We start from the raw sequence: 10260 nt of genomic DNA, 5'->3' as shown, positions 1-10260 counted from the left end.
CATAGATATCACCATGCAACTTCACCACTTCATCACTCACATTAAGATCAGTATTTATTGTATTCTGAAAAGTTTCCTGAAATGTTATGTTTAAATATGTAAATGAGGCATTATGTAACGGTAACTTTTGGTGAATTTAGGAGAAATCTACAGACACAAATAGACAAAGTAGTAAAATAAACAGCTGAATGTGTATCTTGGATGTTTTCTTTCCACTCGTCTGAATGAACATGTCATGGAAGAAATATAGAGCAAAAATTGCAAAAATTAACCAGTGCATAAAAAATTTTTTTATTAGGTTTTACGTTAAATTAATCATTCGCTGTCTGATCTGACAGGATGTAGTTTTTTGGATGGATGGATGATAGATGGATAGATGATAGATAGATACTGTATGTGAACTCTGAGTGCAGATATAGTCTTTTAAACCCTCAATATGAAAAAGCAAACTTTCTCTATCTGCATATAATAAAAGCTTTGAATAATGTCCGTGTCTGCTTGCTGGAACTTTAACACTTTGTACTTTTCCTTGTTCGATGTCTTATAATCTGACTTTCTGCATTGCATGATATGTTTGTGCCTCCCTTCACATCTAACAGCAGCAGCTAAAAGTTGACTTTTCTCTCATTCAGGGTCCATTTCCTGGGTCACAGCGACGCCAGCCGATGTGGTGAAGAGCCGATTGCAGGCCGACGCTCAGCTGCAGAGGAAGTACAAAGGGATCCTACACTGCATCGTCCACAGCTACAAGACAGAGGGAGCACAGGTGAGCGGTCGCCTCATGGTGCTGAAAGAGGGTTTGCATTTTAAAAGGTACTTTTCCACAGCTAATGTAAGCTACTGCTTATAGAGGCAAAAATGGAGCTTTTATTCTCAAGTAAAGAAAAGTCACAGCAGCAAAAAGCCGAAGCAAGTTTAGTAAAAACGTGTCATCGGAGTAAAACAAAAGTGAATTCTAAAAAGATACATTTGACAGAAATCAGCATCATATTTAATTCATCATCTAGGTGTCTCCTCCGAAATATCTACAGCTCTTTATGTCAGGAATTCTGAGACGCATTAGAGCCTCAAAAAAGTGCTGTGATGTCGTAAAGACACTGATTATCCTCTTCATGGTATCAGCAGTGGTTTTGTTTGAGGAAACAAAAGAAGAAGAGGCCGTGTTTCACACAGCGGATGCAACATTTTCTCCAGTGTGACTCGTCTTTGCGTCCATCCTCTACGAATTCAAGTGAGGCTTCAAGACTCGACTGATTCAAAAGTACCTGATGAGGTTATGTTAGCTTTATTGAACATTTTACAGTATATCTACTGTAGTGCTGATATACCAACCATGACCTGGCTTCAACAGCATCCTCATGTTGTACTGAGTAGTTCCAATTAATTAATGTATTGTTTTAATTGTAATCGTCCATCCATGATTGCAATTAAAAAGGTATACAAGATATATAAATGTCCTCGGATGTTTTCGCCGTTACCCAGCCCGGCGTTCTGTACCGGCTGCTGTAAATGAAACAGATGGTTTGATCATCGGGAGGTGAAACTGTGTAACCCAGACGAGACTCAAGCAGCGTTCTCAGAACTTGAATCCCCTGAAGTGTACCGCTCAGCTCAGCGACCTTTATTTAAGATCAGGTTACAACACGGCATCACATCTACACATGCAGAATGAAGAACTAACTAGTGACTGATCAGAGTATTTATTCATCAGATGGTTTCATTTACTGGAGAAAACATAGAAATATAGGTTGCTTTGTAATGAAGTCCAGACAAACATCGTTTTTTATTGATCAAGTGAATCAGCTGTAAGGATCAGTACATTTGTTGCGTCAGTGGAAGTCACATCAGGTCAACAGTTGCAACATGGCCGCCCGGCCTAAAGTCAACAACACGTCTTCTGCAACATCCAGGTGTCAGAGGTCACGGTGGTGGTGAGGTGGCAGTATGTAGACAAACTATCCAGATGTCTGACATGGAGACGCGTCAACAAACTCTGTTTTTTGGCAAACAGCTTTGGTGTGATCAATAACGGAGGTCGCTGGGGGACTGGACCTCATGGTCACAGATAGATGGGTCGGGTTATTACTGGACAGAGTAGCAGACTCTACAGACTCTGGCAAGAAAAACAATCAAGGCAATGAACGACACAAAACACTGATGGAGAGTAACTAAAGCCTCTGGATACAACTCTAACATACGATTAACAGCATGAAATATGAAACGTATACAACACATATCGAGCTATAGCTCCAAATACTACAGATGTTATGAATTTGATGAAATATTGATATGATACGCGTTAAAGTTTCGACTGCATTTGATGTGACGTGACCAAGATTATTTTCTCCAGAGAAGAAAGAAGTTTTAAAGAGATTTACATTTTGTATCTACAGGTTGTGAACATTGAGGACTTAATGTCTTCTGCCTTCTCAGCTAAAACATGTGCTTACAGACCAACTGGATCTTTTGATACTGGGTTCATATCGGTTAAGACGCTGTCGCACATAATCAGAAAAGAAAAACTAAACCGATCTTTCTTGTGTTCAGGTTTTCTTCCGCGGAGCGTCGGTCAACGCCGTCCGAGGCTTCCCGATGAGCGCCACCATGTTCCTGACCTACGAACTCTCCCTGCAGTTCTTCAGGAGTTTCTAGGACGGAGGAAACATTTGGGTATTAAACTGGAATCACATGCGACATTTTTTTGGCAAATGAGCAAACAGGCCCCAGTTTCTCTGAGACAACAGATTGGTAGCAGCTGATGCTAACGTGCACTTAACACTTTGAGCTCTCTGATGTAGACGTCGCTGACCTTCTCGCCACTCAAAGATCGATCGTTCATTTTTGGATTGATAATGTTTAAATAGAGTAACTGCTTGATTGAAATTCTAACGTTATGATGATGTGTTCATTTAGTTTTTTGGTGAGAAACTTGAATTATTCCAGTTATTTGAAGGAAATATTCTCACAGCAGTGACTTGTACTTGATGTCGGCCAATATGCAAGTCCAGGTATCATAACTGGTATCAGGAAGGGAAAAAATGGTGTCGGAACACCTCTATAAAGTAGTACTTTAAGTTTTAAATTACTGAGAAATAGGACACCAAAGTCAACTATGTGATCCTGGCTAGTGTACTGAACATTTAGCTTTAATGCTAAAACTTTACCTCACAAGTCCTTCTGGAATCTCTGGGAGATTAGTGATTATTAAAACTACTGAGTTATTATTTTTTGTACTAATACAAATGGCAACAATTGAGTTGCTGAAAGTACCGTCCACACCTTTTAAAATAGACAACTGTACAGTTGTGTGAAAAAGTGTTTGCCCCCTTCCTGATTTCTTATTTATTTGCATGTTTGTCACACTTAAATGTTTCAGATCATCAAACAAATTTAAATATTAGACAAAGATAACACAAGTAAACACAAAATGCAGTTTTTAAATGAAGGTTTTTATTATTAAGGGAAAAAAAAAAATCCAAACCTACATGGCCCTGTGTGAAAAAGTGATTGCCCCCTAAACCTAATAACTGGTTGGGCCACCCTTAGCAGCAACAACTGCAATCAAGCCTTTGCGATAACTGGCAATGAGTCTTTTACAGCGCTGTAGAGGAATTTTGGCCCACTCATCTTTGCAGAATTGTTGTAATTCAGCCACATTGGAGGGTTTTCGAGCATGAACCGCCTTTTTAAGGTCATGCCACAGCATCTCAATCGGATTCAGGTCGGGACTTTGACTAGGCCACTCCAAAGTCTTCATTTTGTTTTTCTTAAGCCATTCAGAGGTGGACTTGCTGGTGTGTTTTGGATCATTGTCCTGCTGCAGAACCCAAGTGCGCTTCAGCTTGAGGTCACGAACAGATGGCCGGACATTCTCCTTCAGGATTTTTTGGTAGACAGCAGAATTCATGGTTCCATTTACCACAGCAAGTCTTCCAGGTCTGAAATGCCGTGTTACTTTTACGCCAGATGTAATGGGACATACACCTTCCAAAAAGTTCAACTTTTGTCTCGTCAGTCCACACAGTATTTTCCCAAAAGTCTTGGGGATCATCAAGATGTTTTCTGGCAAAACTGAGACGAGCATTTATGTTATTTTTGCTCAGCAGTGGTTTTCGTCTTGGAACTCTGCCATGCAGGCCATTTTTGCCCAGTCTCTTTCTTATGGTGGAGTCATGAACACTGACCTTAATTGAGGCAAGTGAGGCCTGCAGTTCTTTGGATGTTGTTCTGGGGTCTTTTGTGACCTCTTGGATGAGTCGTCGCTGCGCTCTTGGGGTAATTTTGGTCGGCCGGCCACTCCTGGGAAGGTTCACCACTGTTCCATGTTTTCGCCATTTGTGGATAATGGCTCTCACTGTGGTTCGCTGGAGTCTCAAAGCTTTAGAAATGGCTTTGTAACCTTTTCCAGACTGATAGATCTCAATTACTTTGTTTCTCATTTGTTCCTGAATTTCTTTGGATCGCAGCATGATGTCTAGCTTTTGAGGATCTTTTGGTCTACCTCACTTTGTCAGGCAGGTCCTATTTAAGTGATTTCTTGATTGAGAACAGGTGTGGCAGTAATCAGGCCTGGGTGTGGCTAGAGAAATTGAACTCAGCTTTCCAAAGATGTGATAAACCACAGTTAATTTATGTTTTAACGGGGGGGGGAATCACTTTTTCACACAGGGCCATGTAGGTTTGGATTTTTTTTCCCCCTTAATAATAAAAACCTTCATTTAAAAACTGCATTTTGTGTTTACTTGTGTTATCTTTGTCTAATATTTCAATTTTTTTTGATGATCTGAAACATTTAAGTGTGACAAACATGCAAAAAAAAATAAGAAATCAGGAAGGGGGCAAACACTTTTTCACACGACTGTATGTATCCTGTAAGGACAGTTGCTGTTGAAATAACGTCCATACGTTCCCTTTACTTTTTAACAAAATGGAACTTAGTTTTAACCGAGACGTGTTGTGACGTGCAAATCACCAAATCGATGCTTTTGGTCATCATCTGGTGTTTGTGGATTATTGTATCATTAAGAAGGGTGTCGTGCTAGATGGACATTTTCAACACAGCCGCATAAAGTTTCAGTTCAGTTTAAATTTACATTTCATTGATTCAAGTGTAATGAGTGCATTGACACGTTTTAGAATATTTCTTTAAACAAAGAATCATATTCAAAACCAGTTGATTTTGCAGTGAATGAACTGCTCTTATGTTGTATTAAGAATGACGCATCCGTCCGTTTCATTCATTGTTGTCTTCCAATGCACATGGACTGTATGTGTGTCTGTAAATATTATCTTTGTGTTTCTTATATTAAGAAAAGGGAGTTTAACGAGTCAATTTTGACTTCACCTTTTTCATTTAATCCCGTGATTCAGCTACTATGAGCTACTGCAGCAAAGCTACATTGTAGAATTACTAATTTGCAGCTTACGATGCCCAAAATAAGTTTCATTGTGAAATGTGATTCACCTGAGACTGAAGAAATCCTCACTCTGAAGGATTAAAAACACATTTACACGAGGAGTCACGGGTCTGAAGACATAAACCAACAGTCGCTTCACATTTTGGAGCAAATACTTTCAGAGAAGTTGTCTTTGCCTGCCTAATAGCTATGCTTTAAATTATTGTCATGTAAATACTTGTAAATATATGAATATACCATTTCAGACAAATGTATTATTGTAAATAAATAAAGCTTTTAAACACGAGTGTTGCTGCTTCTTCTTTCAATGGATACTTCTCAGAATAACGTGACTCGTGTGACTAGCTGTCACGTGTCCATTGCAGCATAAAGATAATGAATTGTTACGAGATAAACTTGATGCTCTCACAGGCGTGACGGCCTGACATTGGCCCACTGCCTGCAGACTGCTGATAAGAGTCTGAGGCTCTGGAACACTGTTATGACTACAGTAATCTGTATGCTCTGTGTTTGTGTACAGTAACTTGAACCTCCCTGTGATGTTAGTGTCCACTAGATGGCAGCGTTTCATTATCTGCCTCAGTTGTTTCTCTGCATTCAAACTGGATGTCCACCGGACAATCCTGTTATATACAGGTGCTGGTCATATAATTAGAATATCAAAAAGTTGATTTATTTCACTAATTCCAATCAAAAAGTGAAACTTGTCTATTATATGCATTCATTACACACAGATATATTTCAAACATTTATTTCTTTTAATTTTGATGATTATAACTGACAACTAAGGAAAATCCCAAATTCAGTATCTCAGAAAATTAGAATATTGTGAAAAGGTTCAATATTGAAGACACCCGGTGCCACACTCTAATCAGCTAATTAACTCTAAACACCTGCAAAGGCCTTTAAATGGTCTCTCAGTCTAGTTCTGTAGGCTACACAATCATGGGGAAGACTGCTGACTTGACAGTTGTCCAAAAGACGCCCATTGACACCTTGCACAAGGAGGGCAAGACACAAAAGGTCATTGCAAAAGAGGCTGGCTGTTCACAGAGCTCTGTGTCCAAGCACATTAATAGAGAGGCGAAGGGAAGGAAAAGATGTGGTTGAAAATAGAGAGGCGAAGGGAAGTAAAAGATGTGGTTGAAAAAAGTGTACAAGCAATAGGGATAACCGCACCCTGGAGAGGATTGTGAAACAAAACCCATTCAAAAATGTGGGGAGATTCAGAAAGAGTGGACTGCAGCTGGAGTCAGTGCTTCAAGAACCACTACGCACAGACGTATGCAAGACATGGGTTTCAGCTGTCGCATTCCTTGTGTCAAGCCACTCTTGAACAACAGACAGCGTCAGAAGCGTCTCGGACTGGACTGCTGCTGAGTGGTCCAAAGTTATGTTCTCTGATGAAAGTAAATTTTGCATTTCCTTTGGAAATCAGGGTCCCAGAGTCTGGAGGAAGAGAGGAGAGACACACAATCCACGTTGCTTGAGGTCCAGTGTAAAGTTTCCACAGTCAGTGATGGTTTGGGGTGCCATGTCATCTGCTGGTGTTGGTCCACTGTGTTCTCTGAGGTCCAAGGTCAACGCAGCCGTATACCAGGAAGTTTTAGAGCACTTCATGCTTCCTGCTGCTGACCAACTTTATGGAGATGCAGATTTCATTTTCCAACAGGACTTGGCACCTGCACACAGTGCCAAAGCAACCAGTACCTGGTTTAAGGACCATGGTATCCCTGTTCTTAATTGGCCAGCAAACTCGCCTGACCTTAACCCCATAGAAAATCTATGGGGTATTGTAAAGAGGATGATGCGAAATGCCAGACCCAACAATGCAGAAGAGCTGAAGGCCACTATCAGAGCAACCTGGGCTCTCATAACACCTGAGCAGTGCCACAGACTGATCGACTCCATGCCACGCCGCATTGCTGCAGTAATTCAGGCAAAAGGAGCCCCAACTAAGTATCGAGTGCTGTACATGCTCATACTTTCCATGTTCATACTTTTCAGTTGGCCAAGATTTCTAAAAATCCTTTCTTTGTATTGGTCTTAAGTAATATTCTAATTTTCTGAGATACTGAATTTGGGTTTTCGTTAGTTGTCAGTTATAGTCATCAAAATTAAAATAAATAAACATTGGAAATATATCAGTCTGTGTGTAATGAATGAATATAATAGACAAGTTTCACTTTTTGAATGGAATTAGTGAAATAAATCAACTTTTTGATGATATTCTAATTATATGACCAGCACCTGTATAGTATGTCAAAAAAGTCATAAAGCAGTATGTCGAAAAAAGTCATAGCATAGTATGCAGAGAAAAATAATAAAGTTACAGTAGAGTATGTTGAAAAAAGCCAAAAAAGTCATAGTATAGTAAGACGCCATTGACAGGCGACCACATGAAACGGGTTAATAACTTGATTCAAATGAAGGATTTCTAAACTGTTTATTACTAAAAAGTCATTGTAGTCTTTAAAATAAAATCCAAATATTTAAGCATACAAAATATGAACAAAATTCCTAAAATTACAAAGTAGCAGCTTTAATCTTTCAGCTGATTTGAATAGAAATGACTCTGGAATATACACCTGAACATAAATATTTGGGAAATACTTTTGATGAATTTATGACCTTTGAAGATGGAATTAAAATCTCGGCAGGTTCAGAAAGTTACTCGCTGGATCTGAAGAGAAATGGTTGAAAGATTTCTCTGTAGAAAACCAAGCTTATGAACCTGTTCTCTAATGAAGCGCAGTTATGGCACAGCATTCTACATTCTAGCAAAAGTATGAAGGAGTCAAAGGTCTGTAGTTTCCAGAAGGAAAACGTGTGAATTATGCAAATTAGGAGTTGAGAATTAATCACATTTTTGTCCTCGTGGTGAGTTAAGAATGTCTTTATCAAACGAATGTCCAGAATCCAGAAATGTTCTGGTGCACCGACGCAAAATAAAATAACTGTTGAATATGAATTCTTTTAAGTTGTCTCTCTTTGTTTCTGATCTTTGGTTTATTTGTTTAGAATTATTTGAAAAATGTATGTCGCTACTCTGGTTTCTTAAAAATAATGTTACTATTTGGGCTGGGAATATTATTAATGCATGACACAATAATAAATAACAAACCCAGCCTTTGTGTCCTCGAACAAAACACTGAATATTTCACAGAGAAAATTAAAACAACAAATCTGAAAGTCCACGTTTTCTTCTTTTTGGCGTTCCCGATTCAGATTTCTGGGTAAATTCCAAAAAAGGTTCGAACTGGTTTAGAAGTTCCTCATCAACAGATTAATAAATCTGAATAATACATGAGTCAAAGTGTTTGTGTGTATTCAGCCTTTCAGGAGGTTGTGTTCTTCAAACGTTCAGCTCGCCCACGGATCTTTCCCCGTCTTCTCCTGAAACACAATAAAAAGGTTTCCGTCACAACCAGCAGCATTAAAGCAGCTGACAGGAGAGATCGAGGCTTAAGACCGTTAATAAAACGAATATTAAAGACATGGAATCACCTGGTACTTCATGTAGTGCGTCAGGGTTCTGCAGTGCTGCAGCTTGGCTTCGTCCTCGTCAGCGTAGATCAGCTGACACAAGTTACAGAAGTAACCGACGACCGGACGAACAAACTCTGTTCCTGTAGGAACAAGAAAAACACAGTGAGGGGACAGTGAACGCACCGCGGCTGCTGATCCAATGAGAGACAAACTGAATGATACTATACAGTGTATGTGATAGACTAAATCTATAAAATGCATACTACACACCTAACGATACCCATATCTATTGGTGTAATCAATTCCCCCCAATAAGGTTTTAAGACATGAAGCATCGGTTTCACTCGACAGAACCGGAGGTCGCCGCCTGGTTCCATCCACGGTCAGATGAGCAGTGTAAACGATGAGGGGGATTTTCTTACCAACAGGTTTGGTGGGTTCCTGCTGCTCCACAGCGCTCCCTGCAGGTCCAGGTTGTTGTTGCACTTGGAGCGTAGCCTCTGAGTCCTGCAGCCGATCAACAGCAGCTTTCTATACACACAGGAGAGATTATTAGAACCTTCATCTGGTGTTCCTGATCTGCAGACTGAGTATTCATTCATATACAAACTGAACCACATGCATATCAGTGAGAATATCCAGGTTTCTACGTCTACTTTACACTCTGCAGCTGCAAAACGCTGCTGGTCTTCAGTTGTACCTGTTCAGTCAGTGGTTTTGGAGGATCTCCAGTAGAGTCTGGTTGATCAGGACTCTGTGAATCCTTCAGTCCTGGTTCAGATGTCTCCCCCTGAACATCGGAAGACTTTTCGTCATTAAACTCGTCCGTCTTTTTGTCTCTAGACTGGTCCGTCTCTGGAGGCTTTTTGTCTCTAGACTGGTCCGTATCTGGAGTCTTTTTGTCGCTATACTCGTCCAACTTCACAGTCTCTTTGTCTCTACAATAGTTTGTCTTTGACGTGTTTTTGTCTTTACACTCGTCTGTCTTTTGAGTCTTTTTGTTTTTAATCTCGTTCGTCTCTGGAGTCTTCTTAGTTGATCCTTCCTTCTTGTGGATCGCTAACTTTTTTTTCTCATTATTCATCGATTCGTTCAACTTTTCATTCTTTTCAGGCACCGAGTCGTTCTCATGAGTCCTTTTTCTTTTTAACATCTTGTGTTGCGGACTCGTTTTAGAGAAGGACTCTTTTTCCGGATTTTTTGTAGCAGCAGACTCCTCAGTGGAGTTCTTCTCTTCAGTCTTTTTTGACTCTCTTTCTGGAGTATTATTATTGACAGACTCTTTCTCTGAAGTCACTTTAGGCGTTGACTCTTCCTCTCGAGGCTTAGTAGACGTAGACTCTTCCTCTCGAGG

General features: G+C 39.9%; 2 protein-coding genes across 3 annotated transcripts in view; one reads left to right on the top strand and one right to left on the bottom strand.

Moving 5' to 3' along the window:
- Positions 1-3368, top strand: part of slc25a48 (solute carrier family 25 member 48) — an 11481-nt gene extending 8113 nt beyond the window's left edge. For both annotated transcript variants that reach the window (XM_031877002.1, XM_031877003.1), the window contains exons 6-7: positions 633-766; positions 2548-3368. In XM_031877002.1, the coding sequence (XP_031732862.1) occupies positions 633-766; positions 2548-2652 (239 nt within the window). In that variant the 3' untranslated portion in view covers positions 2653-3368. The remainder of the gene's footprint in view (positions 1-632; positions 767-2547) is intronic.
- A 4478-nt stretch (positions 3369-7846) lies between these two features.
- LOC116399677 (uncharacterized) overlaps positions 7847-10260 on the bottom strand; it is a 12941-nt gene continuing 10527 nt past the window's right edge. The window contains exons 18-21 of the mRNA XM_031877001.1: positions 9607-10260; positions 9329-9437; positions 8925-9046; positions 7847-8813 (exon numbers count right to left, since the gene is read on the bottom strand). The exon at positions 9607-10260 is cut by the window's right edge and continues 349 nt beyond it. Coding sequence (XP_031732861.1) covers positions 8781-8813; positions 8925-9046; positions 9329-9437; positions 9607-10260 — 918 coding nt within the window. The 3' untranslated portion in view covers positions 7847-8780. The remainder of the gene's footprint in view (positions 8814-8924; positions 9047-9328; positions 9438-9606) is intronic.

Source organism: Anarrhichthys ocellatus, unplaced genomic scaffold, assembly GCF_004355925.1.
Source record: "Anarrhichthys ocellatus isolate YVR2014 unplaced genomic scaffold, GSC_Weel_1.0 scaffold122, whole genome shotgun sequence".
NCBI classification, from domain to species: Eukaryota; Metazoa; Chordata; class Actinopteri; order Perciformes; family Anarhichadidae; genus Anarrhichthys; species Anarrhichthys ocellatus.
The sequence above is the reverse complement of the archived record's forward strand: the minus strand, read 5'-3'. Positions and strand labels throughout refer to the sequence as shown.